General features: G+C 55.5%; 1 protein-coding gene and 1 long non-coding RNA gene across 3 annotated transcripts; one reads left to right on the top strand and one right to left on the bottom strand.

Moving 5' to 3' along the window:
* Nucleotides 1-9,000: 9,000 nt before the first annotated feature.
* LOC125962021 (uncharacterized) lies at nucleotides 9,001-20,236 on the bottom strand. The gene is made up of 3 exons (XR_007473313.1): nucleotides 19,999-20,236; nucleotides 13,750-19,126; nucleotides 9,001-9,147 (listed from the first exon to the last, which is right to left on the bottom strand). It is a non-coding gene; the product is annotated as an uncharacterized LOC125962021 (long non-coding RNA).
* Nucleotides 10,483-16,482, top strand: SP6 (Sp6 transcription factor). 2 transcript variants are annotated; one of them, XM_033410799.2, is made up of 2 exons: nucleotides 10,483-10,708; nucleotides 12,882-16,482. In XM_033410799.2, exon 2 carries the CDS (start codon nucleotides 12,940-12,942, stop codon nucleotides 14,065-14,067), a length of 1,128 nt encoding a protein of 375 aa, XP_033266690.1. In that variant the 5' UTR covers nucleotides 10,483-10,708; nucleotides 12,882-12,939; the 3' UTR covers nucleotides 14,068-16,482. The 2 variants fall into 2 exon arrangements, with proteins under 2 accessions (XP_033266690.1, XP_033266691.1); XM_033410800.2 differs by lacking the exon at nucleotides 10,483-10,708 and adding an exon at nucleotides 10,911-11,045.
* Nucleotides 20,237-20,417: the final 181 nt, after the last annotated feature.

Raw genomic sequence — 20,417 nt, 5'->3', positions numbered from 1 at the left:
GCACTTCCTGTTTGTCTTGATATTGTCTTCTGTCCTTGAAGCCCACAGGCCCAGTCAGGGATGGGGCAAAGGGCCAGAGCTTTGGGGAACTCAGAGAGAGGGAGAGGCCAGGGTGCCCTCCCCTGTAGGTTTCTAGGCTGTGTTCAGGGACACTGGGCAGAGGTCAGAGGTGTCATATTCCAGGGTGCTCAGTGAGGAGCCTGAGCCCCCTGCGCCCACACCATAGAGAGTTTCTAGATTCTGGGTTCTGGTCGTCACAGGTTCTCGGATCAATGATATTCCTTCCCCTCTATGACTCTTGGTTTTCTGAATGCTGCAGAACGGGGAATTCAGGGTGGGAATCACCAAGCTTCACTGCCCTCTGTTTCTCATTCTCAACATGGCTGGGAAGTTCTTCTTGATGTCTAACTTGAGTACCTTTCACTAGCCTTTGGGGAAGGACTCCGACTTTGGGTGCTTTAGCACCCACGTCTTATGTGTCTCAGGTTCCCGAATCAATATTGTAGGGACTTTACAGATGAAGCTTATTCTAGACTTTAAAGTCCCCCTGGGACCAGCTGTCTCCCATAAAAGCAGCCCATGCCCCCGCTGTGCGAGCATGTCCACTATGATAGGCGTCAAGATGGCTGCCCTGTGGGTGGTAGGATCGGGGCAAATTCCAGACAGGCCCCCACCCTGGCCAGAGGGGCAGCCCTCTGCCACCCCCAGAGCTCCAGGTAATAACCTAGGGGCCATGCCAGGCTCGCCAGCACCTGAGCCACCGGCAGCAGATAATGACTGGGGAGCTGGGCAGGCAGAGCCAACCCCTCAATCAGGAAGCAAATTAAAAAGGGGAGGAATCTCTCAGACAGACCACAACAATGAGACTGGCCCCCTTTCCAGGGCACTGCCTGCCTTCCCCCTTCCCTGTCAGATTTCGCCTGCCAGCTCCTGAATCCCAGCCCTCCCCTCTAATTCCCCTCTCGTGGGATCCAGCTGGAGGTTATCTGGGTGACCCTGGCTGCAGGTTGGTGGCAGTGCCCGGCTGGCCACGACACAGGATGCTGGACCTCTCAGTGAGCCTCGTCCACCAGCCTGATCTTGGATTCCTGAGAGGGCCCTGGGCACAGTGAGGGGTGAAAGACAAAGGGTCAAGGCATGCTTTTGTGCTTTTAGTGCCACATCTTGATGCCCACGAGGCAAACTCTGCATGGCTGCGACAATAGGATTTATAGAGAACCCACCAACCCCCGGCCTGGCAGCCCATTCTCTGCAAAGGGTGCAATTCAATTCAGTGCAACACATATTTATTGCACACTCAGCACTAGTCATTGTCCGAGATGCTGGGGGATACAAAGGTGAACAGAGAAAATTCCAGTCTCTCAAAGGGCTCATGAGCTGACACACACACACAACTAATCGTATCACCCATCAGGCAGTGTTAAGGCCTCTATATGTTAGAACTCTAGGAACACAGAAAAGGGTAACTTGGAGAACTGGGAAGTCTTCATAGATGAGGGGGACATATAAGTTGGGCTTCGAAGGATCAATAGGAGTTCACAGGCAGAGAAATGGGGAAGAACATTTCAGACAAAGAAGACTATAGGGTGTAAAACTGTATGAACAATGGATGGAGTAGAAGCCCCCTGTGGCTGGAGCCTGGGGAGTGAGAGGTTTGAGGTTGGAAAGGTAGGCTGAGACCAGATGGGGAAATGGGGCTTAAATTCCAGGACCAATGGTACAGACTTTCTCTTGCAAGGAATGGGGAGCTATTGAACGATTTTGAGCTGAGGCATGACATGATCAGGATCCTGCCACCCTGGTAAGAAGAATTTTAACTGCCCACAGAGGGACAAAGAGGATTCTGCTTTTTCTGCCTCTTCTTTTCTCCATGGCTGCTGTCTAGCCAGCCCTTTCTCCCAGCTCCCACTCATTATCCTTGCTCCTTTTGTCCCAAACCTCCAACTCTTTGTTCCAAGCAGGCCGACAGGGCAGAGCGCTTCACTCTCTCCCAGCTCTCACCCCAACCCTTCATGTCTCAGACATCTTGCTAGGTCCTTCAACCTCCATCACACAAGTCGGGGAGGGGCTAGGTGATGGGACAGCTGGTGGGGAAGCTGGGCTCGGTTCCTTCATGAGTCTTTGGGTGTCAAGGCTTCTGTTGTGTCTTCCCTCCCTACCCAGGTTTCTGCCTTCACCATTACCCTCCCCGACTAAGGAGCTTCTGGAAGCTTTGATTCCAGGGAAGCACTTTTCCATTCACTCATCTGTGCCCTATCTGCCCCTTCTCAAAGAAAGGTGCTGAGCTAAGGACTGTGTGGCATGAAAAGGATATGGTTCCTGCCCTTCAGGAGCCTACCGACCGTAGGGAAGATAAGACAACTCTGTGGAAACAGGGCACGTGACAATCACTGCCAGGGAAGTTCACAGGAGCAAGCCAGTGACGTGCTGGTGAGAGAAGACTTCATAGAGAAAGCGTGAGGCTGGAGCTTGGAGGATGAGAAGCTTTCTTGAGGGCAGGTGGGGTGACAGGGGTGGAAATAGTTGGCGCAAACTAGGAAGGCTAGACATGTTTGGTGATGGAGGCCCAGTAGGAGGGTCTTAAATGTCATGGCTAGCATTGGGGAGCCATCGGACGTGTTTTTTTTTTTTTTTTTTGCGGTACGCGGGCCTCTCACTGTTGTGGCCTCTCCCGTTGCGGAGCACAGGCTCCGGACGCGCAGGCTCAGCGGCCATGGCTCACGGGCCCAGCCGCCCCGCGGCATGTGGGATCTTCCCGGACCGGGGCACGAACCCGTGTCGCCCGCATCGGCAGGCGGACTCTCAACCACTGCGCCACCAGGGAAGAGCCCCAATTGGACGTGTTTGAGATGAAGTGTGCCAAGGTGGAGGGACATTTCAAGATGATTAATCTGGTATTGGTCTGCGGGACACCTTGGGTAGGTGGGCAGAGAAGTGGGAGAAAACCCATAGGAGACCTAAAAAATAATCCAAATGAGAAGCAATTCCTGGCAGCTACTCACCCAGGTGGGCCCGCTGTCCTCCTCAGAGCGAACTACCTACCACTTAATAAATCCTCGCTGTGCTCTGTCAGAAAAAAAAAAAAAAGTAATTCCTGTCACCAAGTTGGCACCTGTCTAGAATTTTCACAGATCAGTGCTCATTTCCAACTCAATCATTCGCTCATTCATTCAACAAATATTTAAGCCACACTTACCAAGTACCAAAAACCATTTTAGGCTATTTCTTCATTCTTTTCTTCTCTCTCTCTCTCTCTCTCAGGTAAACTCTCACCTGCGCACATCTGGGGGCCTTAGCCCAGCCTCTTCCTTCCCCCCACCCCCAAGCTAATCCAGTAACTTCTGCCTTCGGAGCGGGTATATGGAAAAAAATTAGAGAACTACACACAGTAAGGATTTGGGGGATGGCACGAGTTAGGAAAATCTGAGGGCAGGAGGGTAAGCAGCTTGGGCAGCAGAAAGCTCTTGATGGGAGGGAAAAAGCAAAGTTGACAGCTGAGTGTTGGGGCAACCCGGGATCTCTGGGGGAGGGAGGATGGGGGAGGAGGAGAGAGGTGGAGAGAAGAGTGGGAGCCAGGCCTCTGGGTGAGAATGGGGGCCAGGAGGGAGGGAGGGACAAATTAGAGAGCTGGAGAAGGAAGTAGAGTCTTAGCAGCTAGAGGTGGGTGAGGGAGGAGGTGGGGCTGGGAGGCGAGGGCAGAGGAAATGGGCCCAGGCACTGGAGACAAAAGTCTGGGCGTCTGAGCCTCTGAGGAGCCGCCTGGAAGGTGCAGGCAGCGGCAACATCAAACTTGGGATTGGAAGGTTGGCTCTGGGAGTGAGCTGGAGCTGGGTGGGGGTGGCTGCAGGGGGAGCTGAGAGCAAGAGAGGGGCTTGAATCTACCCCGAACCCTGCTGGCTCTTTCCTCTGAACGCCTGGGCTCCAGAGTCCCACCCCTGACATGTAGGTTGAGGCCCCATTGGGCACCGCGCCCCTCCACTTGCCTACCTCATGACTGGTGGTGGGAGAGCACTTTGTTCCAAGGTGCAAATAGAGAGGAGATAAGGGGGTCTCCTGCCAGACAGGGTCCAGGTGAACCAGGATCGGGGAAAGCCCCTCCCCGCCAACCAGGCAGGGTCTCCACGCACTCTTTACTGATCAGAGAGCTGGGGAGGGGTGTGGGCCAGCAGGTCCAGGCCAAGGGCTTCATCCTTTTCCTCTGCCCAACCCCCCACCCCACAAGATTCTCCCATTTCAGACTGGACCTGCTACCTAAGCATATGGAACCGATTGAAAGAATTTGTATGCTCACCTTATAATTTATGCAAATCAACTCTGTAATTAACTATAATTTGGAGGCATCCTTTGGTATTTGAGACATTTATCCATGAGGAAATGCCCTAGTGATAATGCTTCGTATTAACATTATTTACTCCACCTGTGTGGTCTCCTCGCCTTGCTTCCCCCCTCACCCTGATTTTCTGGGCTGGAAGGTGGGGAGGGCCAGGGAAGCCCCTCCCTGGAGCCTGCCTCCGTCCTGACACCTGGGCTCCCCCAGGGAGTTCTACTCGGGCCCTGTCCTCTTAATTTTCCCTGGGATTAAAGGAAAGGGTGCAGCTCTGCCTCCTAAGCCCCCGACCACTCTACTCTCTCCTGCCTGATGAGTGGCTTTCTGCTGAGCTTTTTCACGCTCTTAAGGGCCTCAATGTTCTCACCTCTGAAATGGGTAGAGGAAGGACCTGTTGGGGCCTTTACAGGATAATTACTGCAAAGCTAAAGAGAGGACTGGGAATCTTCAGTCTAGAGATTTCTAGGGGTGTAAGGGGAGGAGCAGGACAAGAGTTCTGGGCGAAGATGCCCTGACTGAATGGGATGTGGTCACGAGAAAAGTCTCCAGGCCACTCTCCTATGTGGGTCATAATTCCTAGTTTCAGAGTGCTTTGGGAAACCAGTCTTATCCTGTTTCATCTGCTTTCCCCTTCCTAGTCTTCTGTCCCTCTCTGCTCCAGGACATGCTCCTGTTAGCCTAAAATTCAGTTCACGTAACTCGTTGGGGACGATGGGGGTCCACCTAAATTCACCTCCAGGCCCCTTCTCCCTTTCCAGGCCATGTTCCCAGCCTCTTCACTCTCTTGGAGTTCTGGGATTCCTGAATTATCCATGAAAGTTCTTGGCTGGGCTCTGCCTCTGGTTCTAGGTGAACTCTTGTCCATTCCAAGCTGCCCCATGCTACCCTAAGTCAGGGAGAGGGTCTTCCCTCCCTATTTGACAATGAGAGATCCCAGATCCAAAATGTGAATTCTATTGGACACTCCTGGTGGTTCCAAGTTGAGAAGTAACTGAAAAGGAGACAAAGGAAAGGGAGGAGGGACAGGGCTCCAGCAGAGGAGGAGAGACCTGCTTCAGCTGCCAGAGTAGCCAGGAAGACTGCTGGGGAGCTCTTCAGGGAGGGACCATGTGAAGGGGAGAGAGAGTGTGTGTGTGTGTGTGTGTGTGTGTCAGGTCTTAAAAGTGGTACTTCTTTCTCTCCCACCATGTCCATGGAGGAAACAAAAGGAGGGGGTTGGAATTTGGAGAGTTCCAGCCATCCCAGCTCTCTCCCCTGGCGATGCTCTCATTTCCTCCATCCTGAAAGAACCACTTTTGTCCCTCTCCCACCACCTGGCCAACCTCTGGGGAGGGAAGGATGTCCTGCTCCTCCCCACCCCGATCCCCACCTCCACCCTCAGCTGCCTCTTCCAGCTGAAATCCTCCTTTCCTGGCAGACCTCAGAGACTCAGATCTCAGCCCCACCGCTCCCCCAGGAGAGCCGGGGGCCACTGTTTCCTGGATTATCCTAGAAGCTTCCGAGGCCGTGAGGACTTGGCAGCATCCCTGCCCGAGTCTCTCACCTCCCACTCTGACTCTGACTGTTGCCTCCTTTATAAAGCTTGGCTCTTCCATCAGCCCCACTTGCCCCTCACTGCCGCTGCCAACTCTGGGCTCCATGGACTGGTAAGAGGGGCTGTTCCCTGTCCAGTTCAGGGGACAAGAGGATCAGGTCTTCACTCTAAAGTGGGGATCATTGAGAAGGGGTTAAAAGGCTTGATTCTCTCTGTACTGGGGAGGGGGACCTAAGAGGGAGCTAGTGGATGCATGGAGAACGAAAGAGGGTTCCTTGAGGTCTCTGGACTGGGCTGAGATCTGAGGGAGAAGTAGAGTGGTGATTCACCACTTTCACCGGTTAATAGATGACTGGGGACTTCATTCTCAGGAAAAAGATGGGCTAATATAACAGACATACAGGGCACACACTCACCACATGGAAGTTCATGCATGAGAGCATATCTGCAGAAGTCATAAGGGAGAAACCGCTGTGCATGGCCTGTGGGTAACACCCTTTATGATGGAGGAGAGAGGACAGACACCCCACATTCAAGCCCCAAAGGTACACACTGGTGGGTAGGTACACACTGGTGTGGTGGTTACACACAGGCATGGTGGGTACACACACATCTGTAGATACACACACACACACACACACACACACACACAAATGCACTAGCCTCAGCTGGGCTCATCTTTCAGACCAAGAGTGGTTGTGATGCTATAGGGACATTTGGGTTTATAATAGAATTAGTACTCAGGGTAGTGCTTGGCCCTGGGTAGACCCTCAGTAAGTGTTAGTTCAGTGAATAAAGGATGAACGAAAGAAAACCATTTGGCTCCAGCTCTGGACCTTGTCCAGTTTCCCAGGAGGCTTGAAGAGTGTGGGGGAGAGGAGGGGATATGAGGAAGGTGTCAGTGTCCGTGATCACCAGCTCGCAGCTGGCTGAGTGCAGCCTGGAAGCGGGGGATGGGAGAAGAGAAGCGTGAGCAACTAGGAGACCAGGAATCAGGAGACTGGGGTTCTGGTCCCTGCTCTGCTTCTAACTTGTGTGACTTTGAGCTACTTGCCTCCTTGTTCTGGGGTTTAATTTCCCCTACTAGCAAAATGAGGGTTTGCACTGGACAATTTTTATGGGCAGAACAGTTTATAGTGTTCTGCACTATAAGAATGCAGATATCTATATTCTTATAGTCCAATCTCCATGGAGGGACGGTTGAGGTTTGGAAGAGACCACAGCAATCCAATCCAAGATGGGACCAGTTTGTCCTATCTTAGTAACAGGATCCTGATGGCTTTGATCTGGGGAATAGTTTAAAAATGTTGTCCTCTCCACCTTCAGGATATAGGGGAGCCGGACTGCCAGGGCCATCACTGCTGCCATAGTGAGGCCGGATGGGACAGCAGGCAGAACGTGTGCTTTAGAGCCTGACAGATCTGGACTCAGTCTCCTTCTGTCTCTTAACAGCTCTGTAATCTTGGGCAGGTCATTTAACTTCTTTAATCCTCGGCTTCCTCATCTGTACAATGGGGGCGTAATAACAACTACTTTGCTCCATGCTCATAAAAATTAGAGATATTTGTGTGAAGCACCTGGAACGTAGTAGGTACCCAATAAATAAATGCTGGTTACTATAAGCATGGAGACCAATAAGGCTGCTCCAGGTACAAAGTGGATTGCTGACTAAAATGAGGCATGAGAAGCAGAGGGGCGGCAAGAATGGGAGACAGACACTTGTGGCAAAATCTGTCCATTTACCCCTTTAGTGGAATGAGGGAAAGGAGTAGAAATGGCCCAAGTCCTGGGCAGATCTCAGTGGGCTGCATGGTTCAACTTTGAGGTGAGATGAGAACATGGCAGTGGGCAGTGGTGATCTTGGCAGTCACATCAACAGATCATGAGCACCATTAAGTAAGGAAACATCTAGAAAGTGGGAAATGGAAAGGGCTGGAATCAAAGGAACAAAAGCAGAGGGGTATCTGGAAGAAAAGAAAGTGCCCTGAGTCAGAGGCAGAAACCCAGGCAGTGCAGGACGTCAGAGCAGCTGAGTTTTCTGAGACAACTGCATTGCGGTTGAATTTCATGCTGATGAGTGCCAGGCAGATGGAGGGTCTTTGCTTCTGGGAAACCCGGGTGGCTGCAGGTCAGGACCAGGTGGGGTGAAAGGGGGCCTGGGGTGAAAGTGGGGTGGGATGTCTACTGTCCAGGGGCTGGATCCCTTTCCATCTTCTTTCCAGGAAAAGATGGAAGGAGCTAGGAAGACAAGACAATCTGGTGCCTATAAATAAATGGGACAGGGGGCTCAGGTTTCCCATTGAGAGTCAGATCCTTGCTCAGGTGTTAGCACCTTAAGAGCTGCAGCTTTGGGGAACAGCCAGAGGCCAGCGGGCTGCAGGGAGGAGGAGGAGGAAGAGAATGCTTAGGGGTCGAATCAGACTTAACCCAGGAATTCGAGTAGCAGGCTCTGCAATGTGAGCCCGTAACTCTGTTCCGGACACGGCTGGGTGCAAAACCACCTAAGTCAAGATTTGCAGGCTGAGTGCATGGAGATAAAACCGTATGGACAGAGAGGGCTGTGGACTTAGCCGTGGCCACAAAGACCCAGAGTGCTTCTTGAGAATCTACATCTCAGGGGCCCAAGAGTCGGGAATGAAATCTGACTGATCTGAAAGTACAGTCCCTGACATCTGGGAGGCACCTCGCGTCTTCCCAAGTGCCTGTCCTCTACCCCGCAGGGCGGCTGCTCTAACCGCGTTTCACCCACGAGGAAACTGAGGCTCAGAGCAACCTCATCTGCCAGGTCAGCTTAGCAAATGCAGGGCTGGAGCTAGAATTTTGGTCTGTCAACTTCTAGCCCAAAGATCTTTGTGAATATACATTTATCCAACAAACATTTGCTGGGAACCGACTTATTTAATAATTATAACGCTACCAACGATATCTTCCCTTTACTCTGAGCTTACCAGGGGCCCCACAGGCTAAGTGTTTTAAGAACATCAATTCCTTTAAGCCCCAGGAAACCCTCCCAACTTATACTCAGGTTGTCCAGATGAGGAAACTGAGTCTTACAAAAGAGGGATTTGCACAGATGAATCAGACGCTGATTCTGGATACGAGAATGTGTATGTCTGGTGGGGGGAACCACACACAAAAAGATCGATTTTCAAGTGGCTTGTGGATCAGTTTAGCCGTTTAATAGTCGCACTTCGTATTCAGGACAGGTAAACCAACGGTGGTGGAATCGGGGCTGTACCCGCGGAAACGAATCAGCCTAAGTTCTGCTCGGGCTGTACGAAATAGACTGTAAAGACAAAAACGAAATTAAAAAAGCAGATGGCAGAGTCCGTAGGGAAAGCCAACCGAGGCAGCGAAAAAAATTAGGAAGTTGATCAGAGTGCCCCCTGCAACAAGAGTCACTTCAGGAGGTCAAAGCGGCCGGTTCGGGGAGACATCCACCGGGAAGGGAGTTTCGTACCCGGTCGCACAGGCCATTCCTGGCGGGGAAGGAGAGGGGAACACCCCTACCCACCACGCTGGATATCTCAACCAACTCTGATCTTGAGAGAAGTTTTTAGGTGGGCGTCGCAAACGCCCTGAAATTCTGCACTGTGTTGCAGACGGTTGCACTGTGTACGTGCATTTGTTTTTCTCAAAGGAATCCAAGACCCTTCCCCAAAATTATGAACCTTGGGTTTAGACATTCAGATGAGAATAGGGAAGGAATGGTGGCAAGAGGTCGCGCAAATGTTTGCAGAAGTGTCCTTTCCCAGGGCTATCCCGGCTCCTGCCCCATCTTTCAGAGCCGGGGGCGAGGGTGGCTGGGCGCAGGCTGAGCACCTCTGGGACCGAAGGGAGCTCGGGTGTATTGGAGAGGCGGACCTGGGAGGCGCTGGGGTTACTGCCCAAGGGTAGATGGAGAGTGAGGGCTGAGGCGCAGATAGAGACGGGCCAGATGGATGGGAAGAGGAGAGGAGGAGGTTACTCTAAAAAAGGTGAGTGGCCGGAGAAAGAGAGCCGGGCAGCAAGAGAGAGAGAAAGGACCGGGGAAGGTGCTGGTGGTGGAAAGAAGCGGCGGGAGGAATGGTGAAGGAGGGCAGCGGCCAAGACCAGCTTCTCACGGCCCAGGTCTGGGTGTAGACCGGACACATCCTTGGCGCTCAATCTTGTTTCCTTCTATCCTCTCAGTTCTGGGGCAGCGCTGCCCGACTGGGGCGGGTGGGTGGAGGTCCGTGGAGGCAAACGGCGCCCTAGATTGACTCGGTATCACCCCCAGGACCCGCCCCCTCCTCCATTCCCGCAGGGTCAGAGTCCTGGGTGCCCGCCAAACCGAGACAGCTCGAGGGCAGTTTTCCACTCGATGGGGCGGGCCCCAGAACCTGGGAAACACTCCGCCCAGGCCCCTCGCCCCAGCAGTGCAGGGGCCAGGGAGGAGGGAGGGAGGGGGCAGGGTGCCACCTAGATAGCGATTCCCTCCGCCCGCCCCCTCCCCGCTGGCCCGGCCCGGCTCGGCCTCTGGTCCGGCAGAGCCCGCAAGGGTTAAAGGCGGCCACAGGTGAGGTGGGCGGGGCCGCGAATTCGGGAAAAAGGAGCGCAGGGCCGAGGATGAAGGCAGAGAGAGCGGTGAGTCACGGGCGGAGCTGTCCTCGCTCGCTTGCTCGCTCGCCGGCTCCCGCCCGCCCTCCGCCCTCCCGCCGCCTCTCTCCGCCCCTCCTCCGCCGCCAGCCGCCGGGTCTTGTTGCGGCCCCCTCTCGCCCTCGGCTCCTGCCCCTCGCAGCTGGAGAGCCCGCCGACGCGCGAGGCCCAGGAGCGCCCGTCGGGAGGGCGCCAGCCTGCCGTGCCAGGCGCCCGAGCGCAGCCTCGAGGTAGGAACACGGGTCAGGGCGGCGAGGGGTGCGCGCATCGGGGATCGTCTCGGAAAGACGCGCCCGGAACGCGCCACAGCCTCCTCTGGCCTCGGGGGAGGTGGTCTTAAAGAATCCGAGGGGTTTAGAGCCCTGGCGGAGTGAAAACGGGGCGGACGGGCGAGGCTGGAGACTGGGGAAACTGGAGCGACAGGGACAACTGGAGGATTGGAACCTTGAGGACCGGGAGTACGGAAGTCCTGACCACCTGAGCACCGGTGATGGGAGAGGCAGCCGGCGGAAGGGGGAAGGAGGGTGTCTCTACCAGCCTTCCCGCCTTGGGGAGAGGCAAGCAGGGGTACGCGCCCGGCTGTCTCCCTTCCCGAGATCTCGGTAGCAGCCTAGTGCATCCCAGGATTGGGCTCCCTGGCCCTGTGGCGGGAGAAGCCACTCTGGAGCCTGGATCGTTAGCCTCCCCCCCCCTCCCCGCCCCCAACCCCTGGGGCCGTTCCCAGGCGCCAAAAGCTATTAGGGTCCCAGGCCTCTCTGCTCCCGCCCAGCCCCTGCTGGGCTGTCCCGCCTGGGCCTGAGGCTCCATTCCTGCCGCTTCACCCTGTTCCTTTCTTGTGGTGAGGCAGCAGGAGCCTGAGTAGGCGCCCCAATCCCCTTCTCCCTCCCTCTCCCAGACCACCAGGGCGACCTCCCTGGTCCCAGAAGCAGAAGGTGGTAGGGTCATCTGAATCCTGATTTAGGAAGGAAAAGTCCCTGCCCTAAACCACTGCGTCTCCTCCCCCATCATCAGAGAAGGCTCAGGCACCCAAACCCACATACTCCAGGCATCACAGCAGGGCTCGCAGACCTTAGGGAGAGGTGGTGAGATGAGGGGGAACTTCAAGCGACAGGTATGTGGTCCAGAGAGGGGTGGGGGGTTCTTTAGGTTCCCAGTGGTTTAGGGAAAGAGAAACAGACCAGGAATATACCATATATACCTCTGGTTCACAGAGGTATATACAGTACATATTTACTGACTGAATGAATACATTGTTTTTCAAGTGACTTCTCCAAATATGGCCTCAGTTTTCTCTTCTCTGAAATAAGAGGACTGGCCTGGAGCAGTAGTTCTCAACACTTGGCTTCATGTTAGAATCATCTGGAGAGCTCCTAAAAATGATCCAGGCCTAGAATGCACGCCCTATATAATCTCTTTGGGTAAATTCTTCCTCTTAATTTCTGTGTGATTCCGGCTTTTCCTGTTGCTCCCCCCACTCTGTCCCCGAATCCCTTAAGGGGTGGCAATTTTATCTTCCCGAGCGTGCTGGTAAGCTCTTCTCTGGCCGACCCCTCCGAGCTTCACATCTGGTCTCCCCTAGATTGGAGGAGGGCAGGGGTAGCAGCCAGAAAGCTGGCTGGGCACTGGTGTAGGTCAGGACAGGGAGGGGGGCTTAGTTTCTCTGGCGGGGAGAAGTCTTCTGGAAACTGACACTGCAGTTGCACCCCAGGGAGGTGAAGTCCCTGCCAGAGGGAAAGGGGCATGGGAGTGGGTTTGGTGGGGCTGAGGCAACCCAGCCAGGCAGGGAGCTGGGGTGAGTGGTGTAGAGCAGTGAAATGCTTTTCTTCACTGAGCAGGCCTCAGGGATGGAAGGAGAGCTCTTTTTCCAAAACCTCAGAACCTGCTTTGGGCTTCGGGAAGTCAGGTCACTTTAAGCTTTGGGTTAGACCACCTCCCTCTCCCCAACTGCGTCCTGAGTTAAACTGGGGAAGCTGAGATGGGCCTAGATTCTCCATTTGGGCTGGCAGCAGATCTGTGGGTGGGCGGGCATGGGGGCGGGGGTTATGGGGCAATGCCACTGCCCCTCCCACTGGGCTGGGCAGCTACAGTGGTTCCAGCACTGTACTCTAGTTGTATCTGACTGACCTACTTGCCTGGGACCAGCCCAACTTCCAGGATGAGCTGGGTCCTATAGGAGGGATCACCTAGCGGAAGGTAGACGTCCATCGTCCTCTGCACCTCACACCCTCAACCCTTCCTAGCACTCCCAAGTTCTCTTAACCGATCTTTAGTCCCCACCCAGACAGGCCTTCCTCTTTTTCACCTGGGGATGGGAAAGAAGCATTTGACAGGGAAGGGAACTGGGCTAGGATGGGAAATGAGACAGTTACTTTCCTCACTTTACCTCATCTTTTCCTCCTTTAGGTCCCACCTGAGGTGCCCTTGACCATCCCTGTCCCCCACCCCACCCCGGATCCCGGCAATGCTAACCGCCGTCTGTGGCTCTCTGGGCAGCCAGCACTCGGACGCGCCTCCCGCCTCCCCGCCGCGCCTCGACCTGCAGCCTCTCCAAACATACCAGGGCCACACGATCCCGGAGGCTGGGGACTACCCCTCCCCGCTGCAGCCTGGAGAGCTGCAGAGCCTCCCGCTGGGCCCAGAGGTGGACTTCTCACAGGGCTATGAGCTGCCGGGGGCCTCCTCTCGGGTAACCTGCGAGGACCTGGAAAGCGACAGTCCCTTGGCCCCGGGACCCTTTTCCAAGCTCCTGCAGCCGGACATGTCACACCATTATGAATCGTGGTTCCGGCCGACACACCCAGGCACCGAGGATGGCTCGTGGTGGGACCTTCATCCGGGTACCAGCTGGATGGACCTCCCCCACACTCAGGGCGCGCTGACCTCACCTGGCCACCCCGGAGCGCTTCAGGCTGGCTTGGGGGGCTACGTCGGAGACCACCAGCTTTGTGCCCAGCCGCCCCACCCACACTCGCACCATCTCCTCCCAGCCGCCGGAGGGCAGCACCTCCTCGGGCCTCCCGACGGGGCGAAGGCCTTGGAAGCAGCCGCCCCTGAATCCCAGGGGCTGGATACCAGTCTGGATGGGGCGGCCCGGCCCAAAGGCTCCCGGCGGTCAGTACCCCGCAGCTCAGGCCAGACCGTGTGCCGCTGCCCCAACTGCCTGGAGGCGGAGCGACTGGGGACTCCGTGCGGGCCCGATGGGGGCAAGAAGAAGCATTTGCACAATTGCCACATCCCGGGCTGTGGGAAAGCCTACGCCAAGACATCGCACCTGAAGGCACACCTGCGCTGGCACAGCGGCGACCGCCCCTTCGTGTGCAACTGGCTCTTCTGCGGCAAGCGCTTCACGCGCTCCGACGAGCTGCAGCGCCACCTCCAGACCCACACCGGCACCAAGAAGTTCCCCTGTGCAGTCTGCAGCCGAGTCTTCATGCGCAGCGACCACCTGGCCAAACACATGAAAACCCACGAGGGCGCCAAAGAGGAGGCTGCCGGGGCGGCGGCGGGAGAGGGCAAGGCCGGCGGAGCGGAGCCCCCCGGGGGCAAAGGCAAGCGCGAGGCCGAGGGCAGTGCGGCTCCCTCCAACTGAGCTCCTCGTCCCGCCTCCCCGTCCCGCCTCCCCGTTGGTCTCCCCTGGGGCCATCAGAAGAGAGCCCTCTGGCCTGATGCCCTTGTGGGGGTGGCTTGAGTAAGAGAAGGTGGTTATTTATTGAGAGGGAGGGAAAGTGGTGCGGGGGTCAGGGAGCCGGGTCGCTAGGGATTTCATAGTCTCTGGGGCTGGACAGGACGGACGCGTTTGACTGGGCAGGGAGGAGCTGCGCATGCCCATCAGTTCTCCCCTTCCTCGCTCTTTCACTCACGCCTCTGGGCTGGGGGGTTGGGGCGGACTACCCCTACGGTGGCTGGAGGGCCGAGGGGATAGGTTGGAGGATACGGCGCGTCCCCGGAGCAGAGAGGAGTGGGGCCGCCCCGGGCGCTCCGGGTAGCTGTCTGGACACGTCGTTAGCGCCTGGGAACCCGGACATAAAAGGGCCTCTGGAGCCGCGCTGCAGCCCGGGTCCCTTTCATCCCCCTTAGAGTGCTTTACCCCGGGGTTTCCGGAGGGAGAGCTGAGATGGGGTGGCAGAGGCTGGGGGTCCCCCTAAGGGAGGAGTTTCTATCTGGCTGGGAGGATTGTCACCGCAGAAATAATGTCTCTGATGTGCCTCCTTATTAAGCCTTCCAGACCCAGTCTGATGGAGCCACGAGGGAAGAAGGGAAAAGGGCCAGAATGGGCGACAGCTTCCAGCCAGAACTGTGGGGTGGAGGAGGGAGCTAGATGTGGAGGTTGAGCAAGGAAGTCTCCTCTAAAATGAGAGAAAGGGATTTGGTCAGGGAGTGGAACTAAGCCCTTCCCTCTCTAACTCTGATTCAGTCCTTAACTCTTGGTCTTTATAAAAGTAAAGTTCAGTAGTCCACTCTCATCTGTCACCCCAGGCAGGCCTTCGAGACAGCCAAGAGCCCTTGCTTCAGAATTGACGTAGTTCCTCACCCTTGGTGCCTGGCATTTGCCCTCCCCTTAGGGTTGGAAGGAAGAGGGTTACCTCGGTTGGGTGAGGGTAGGTGGGGGTGTCCCAGCAGAGGGACCTCCAGCGGTTCCTGCTCAGAGCGGAGGACTCTGTCCCTGCCTGGCCATCTGCTTGCAGAGAAGCTAAGCCCCACTCTTTCTTTAGCTCGACGCTCCCCTTTCGTGCTGCCTAAAAGCCTTGCCCCTCCTGTAGAGTGTGTTAGGAGGCTCCTCCCCATCTCATCTCTTGTGGGGCTCCCCTTCCATATGAGGAAGTTGTCCTGTCACTGGAAGGGGCCTGCCTTCTGAGGTGATGTCCAGGAAGCTGTCCCTGTTCCCCTCTTTAGATGCTAGAAATACATCCTGTTGGTAATCCTGGAGTGGGGAGCGTGGGGAGTGGGGGAAGCCAGAAGAGGCTGAGCCAGGCAAAAGGAAAAAAGCTGATAGGGGCAGGGACTGACAGGCCACAGGAGCCTGGAACTAGTGGGCTTTCCCAGGCTCCAAGTAGAGGCCTTAAGATTCCCCCCGACCTCCCGTTTCCCTGCCTTGCTTTCTCCACCCAGAGCCCTGTGCAAGGATTAGTTGTGTATTGATTTTTTAAGTTATAAGCAAAGGGTATTTTATTTAATATTAGGACATGTGTGTTCATGTTTTGTGTACCTGTGTATGTGTGTGTTTCTGTGTGTGTGTGTGTTTCTCTACTGAGCCTGGGGTCTCCAGCCAGGGAGACCCCATCTTGTTCACCCCAGCCGAGGTCCTGGAGCCTAGGCCCACAGCATCTCTTCCTTCCTTGGGGATATCAGTCCAAGGATTGGGTGCTATTGGGAAGTGGGGCTGGGATCTGGGTGGGACTATGTTTGTGTAGAAGAGAGCCCTTCTTAAGAGGGATGGGGTGACTCTCCCTGAAGGACGCACGGGCCTGGGGTAGGTTAAGAAGTAATGTCCTTTCTTTATGCTCCCTCTTCCCCTACCTCCTGCTAATCCGACCAGAGGTCCCTTTCCTTGCTGAGAGGGCTGGGGGCAGAAGAGAGCTGGCAGTGCCTGCAAGTTGCCTAGCCAGGTGGATGAGGGGGAGAGAGGGAGGGCACTGTGGGTGTGAGATGCCGTTTTCCTCCAGCTGAGGAACCAGCCACCTCTCCCTTTGCTACTAGGACAGCCTTTCCCAGTGACCATCCTCAGGGGAACTCCCAAATGTGCGTTGGGGAGAGGACAGCACGGATATTCCCCCCATGGAGGCCCCGAGCTCTAAGGTGTGCTGGTGAGGGCTTTGGATAGGTTTTCTTCTGCTCCCCTCTTTTATAGATCTAGGTTGCTTGGCTGTCTGCCCCCTTCTAGGCAGCCCCCTAGAGGAGAAATGTAGGATTTTTTTTTCTTTAAGTGCTGTGAACCCATTTTGGGGGGGAAGAGGAGGAAGAAACAGCCTGTGTTTTTTATGCCATAATAAAGTCATCAAACACATCACTGCTTCATTTGTCTTCCAGCTCTGGTTTCCTTTTTGACTCATGGTGTCTCAGCAGCAAGGACCAGGCTGGCTGCAGGGTGGGGTGGACACTTCTCTTTGATCCTGCAGCCCTGGGCAGCCTCACCTCCCTTTGTTTGGGGGCAGAGCTGAGCTGATTGAAGGGTCTGATCCTGCCCGGAGGTTGTTGATGCAGAAGGAGGGTGGCGCTCCCTCAGGGTTGGTAGCTGGGCTGACTGTCCCTCCCTGGTCTTCTCCTGTGGAGATGAAAAGGTTCTAGATATTTCCTTCCTCTTCCACATGGAAGCCCCCTCTTTCGCCTCCCCTGCCAAGAATGCCGGTTCCCTGCCTTCCCACAGATGGCCAGCCCCTTGGCCCCCTCACCCCACCCCCGTGGGTGTGTGCCTGTCAATCAGGCCTTCTGGCTCTGAGAGAGGTGGGGGTGACTGACAGCGATTTCTTCACCCAGGATGATCCCTATCAGGGACAAGGTGATGAAAGGCAGCCAAGATACCTGATGGGCTCCCACCCAGCTGAAAAGCATGAGGGAAAGGTTCCTAGTGCAACTCCCAGCTAGAGACCTGCCACAGTTATGCAACCACGGTGTGCACAGAATTTCCTCACTGGACCCATCGGGAACCCCCGGATATGCACACTTTCCCAGGCTGCTCAAACGCCTGGTGCGCAGTTGGTGCCTAACACATGTCAGATGAGTAAACGCCTCATGGCTCCAGAGCCCCGAACCTGGGAAAGTTGACAGGGTCAGTTTTTGGCTCCAAGGGGGCAGAGTAGGGTATTACGTTCCTTCACCTCTCCATCCTACATCTTGGCCAAAATTATCATCTACCCCAGTGGGATTCCTGTTTCCCCCCACTCTAACCCTAACCCAGTTTCTCAGAGCCAAATATGGTACCCAGGCTGGCCCATTCCACCACTTGTTTGGGAGAGTCTGGGGTCACAAAGTTTCTTAAATGGGGGCATCCGAATGGTTTAGGGGTTACAGAGGAAAGCAGACCACTTGAGGGGGCCAAATGTTTGTTTCTGTCTGCCTGGGTGGAGGAGGGACAGGCGTGTTACGGGGACTCTCAGGTCCACCCCACTCCCTGGGGCTCCGCTTTTGTCTTCCTGGGTCTGGGGGACTTAGACCCCAGGAGCCTGGCGAGTCCTCTCCTGCTCTCCCCCATTGCTGCCCCCAGGGACAGGAGGGCAGCTGTGGGGCCGGCTGGGCCTGTCTGGGCAGGGCTGGGACTGCCCCTCCTCCCCTCGCAGATCCTTCTGTCTCTCACTGCTGTGGCCTCTCCCGTTGCGGAGCACAGGCTCCGGACGCGCAGGCTCAGCAGCCATGGCTCACGGGTCCAGCCGCTCCGCGGCATGTGGGATCTTGCTGGATCGGGGCACGAACCCGCGTCCCCTGCATCGGCAGGTGGACTCTCAACCACTGCGCCACCAGGGAAGCCCTGACCTGCGTTCTTATCGGGGGCCTTTGGTGGGGCCCTGACGCTCACTTGCTCACTCTGACGGCAATGCTGCCTGGCTGCAGCCACAACCCCCCCCCCAGGCCACCTCCGACCCCTCAGTTCTGGCACCCCTGGCAGGACAGTCCTGGAGGGGCTGAGAGGGAGTTTGGGAAGTCAAAACACCTGGGCTGGCCCTCTGGGCAACGTCTCTGAGTCACCCTGTCCTCTCCTGGGAAGTGGGAATAGAATCCCTCTACGGTGGGTGAGTGAAGTCAGGAATGGGAAAGTGACCGAGGAACCTGCAGCCTGGGGACTGCAGCCTGGGACTGTGCTGTCCTGCCCCCCAGCGGGCAGCTGGGGAAGTGCAGGATGTGAACCGGCTTTCAGGTCAGCCACCTCGGGGACTCACGTTTATCACCACACAGTCTTGATGTTTGCTTCTGGAATGACGTCCAATGGCAACCTCCCGACCCCCACTCCATACATCACACCGGAAGCAGCCTTCACCTCCCATTAATCCTTGCGAGTCTGGCTGCTCAGCACCTGAGCAGTGTAGGTTTGAAAAGAATCTCAGGCGCCAAATAGTCCAGTTGCTCCCACCCGGTAGAGGGCATATCAGAGTCACTCATGGAGTTTTTCCAGATGTTCCACTTCACTCCCCAACATCCCACCGAATTATGTCCCTTGCGGGTGCAGTAGAGCAGCGCTTCTCAAACTTTACACCTGGGGGTCTTGTTAACATGCAGATTCCTATTCAGTAGGTTTGAGGTGGGGCCTGAGATTCTGCATTTTTAACAAGCTCCCAGATAACGCAGATGCTGGCAATCCGAGGACACTTGGAGAAGCAAAGTGTTATCTTGTGTTGTGCAATGGGAGTTGCGTCGTTGAAAACTAATCCCTCCTCATCCCAACCATGGCTGAGAACCACTGATCTAGTCCAATGCCTTCACTTGCTACTGGAGGAACTGAGGCCCTGGCGGGTAAAGTGACCTGCCCGAAGAGACCCGCGGAGCTATATCATAGCAGGAGCAGGATGCGATGCCAGTCTGCACAGTTCCGGGTAGTGCTCTTCTCTGCCTCCAGCCCAGCTTCTAGGTCAACCTTCTGTGCAAGTGGCAGTCCCCTTTCTGAAAGTGAAGTCCATCACCCTGGAGACAGCACCCTCTTGGGAATCATTCTTATTTATCTAGAGGCAATCAGAAAATACCTCAGATTTCAGATGTCCCAACAGCCTTATCTGGCAGGTCTTCCCCGGCCATCACCCAGCACACCTGCCCGCAGCCTGCCTCCTGGGGAAACCTCGACCTCAGCCTTCATTCCCATCCCAGGAGTGACCACAGGCTGGGATGCTGTGGCCAGGGCTCCAATCAGCAGCCCTGATTGGTTGGCAGGGTGGATGTGGGAGAAGTATATAATCTGCCGTGTCTCCCCTCCCCCCTTTCCTGGAGGGCTCCGTAGAGCAAGAGGGTGTGAGATGCATTCGCTTAAATGCTGGTTATGGAGATGGTTTACAGAGGAAAATGACCTGGGAAGCAGAACATTTGGGCTCGGAGTCTACCTCCACATGGATATGTGCCTCCTTGGCCAGGATTTCTCCTTTGCTGTTTCAGTTCCAAATCTTTGGGCTAGAAATTTCCAAATTTCCTTTCAAAGCTAACCTCCAGTGAGTTTGAGCACTGTGGGGCAGAATCGGCCTTTTGGAGGTCGGATGGATTTTGTGCCTATGTGCCTTAAAAAAATGCATTAAATTATTCCTACACCTCCTGACCTGTGACCATTCTTTTTTTTTTTTTTTTTTAGCATCTGTATTGGAGTATAATTGCTTTACAATGTTGTGTTAGGTGCTGCTGTACAACAAAGTGAATCAGCTATATGTATACATATATCCCCATATCTCCTTTGCGTCTCCCTCCCACCCTCCCTATCCCACCCCTCTAGGTGGACACAAAGCACCGAGCTGATCTCCGTGTGCTATGCGGCTGCTTCCCACTAGCTATCTATTGTACATTTGGTAGTGTATATATGTCCATGCCACTCTCTCACTTCGTTCCAGCTTACCCTTCTCGCTCCCCGTGTCCTCAAGTCCATTCTCTACATCTGCGTCTTTATTCCTGTGTGACCACTCTTATAGATCTTATTTCCGAGGGGTTGGGGAGTGGGAGGTGGGAGATGGGGAGGAGTAGGAGGGACAGGACAGAGAGAGGATGCGGGGGAGGGGGCACCAGCCTGGCGTTGTACCTTTGTAATTCAAACCAGGTCACAAGTAGCTGAGGTTCTTCCGTCATCTCCGGATGCCCTAGCATTCCCCGTTCTCTAACAAATCAGCCAAGTTTTTCTTTCCTCCCCTTTCACGTGGGCTCCTTTCCACCCCCCAGCTCCCTCTCCCGACAGTGGCCCCATTGGAGGAGCTAGCGGATTCGTCGCAGCCTTTATCCGGCCTGAAAGCTGCGCCCGGGGTAGGGCAGGCAGCCAGCAGG

Source organism: Orcinus orca, chromosome 19 (assembly GCF_937001465.1).
Source record: "Orcinus orca chromosome 19, mOrcOrc1.1, whole genome shotgun sequence".
Taxonomy (NCBI): domain Eukaryota; kingdom Metazoa; phylum Chordata; class Mammalia; order Artiodactyla; family Delphinidae; genus Orcinus; species Orcinus orca.
The sequence above is the reverse complement of the archived record's forward strand: the minus strand, read 5'-3'. Positions and strand labels throughout refer to the sequence as shown.

Coding starts and splice junctions, on each gene's coding strand:
- SP6 (XM_033410799.2), top strand. CDS start 12,940: ATGCTAACCGCCGTCTGTGGCTCTCTGGGCAGCCAGCACTCGGACGCG.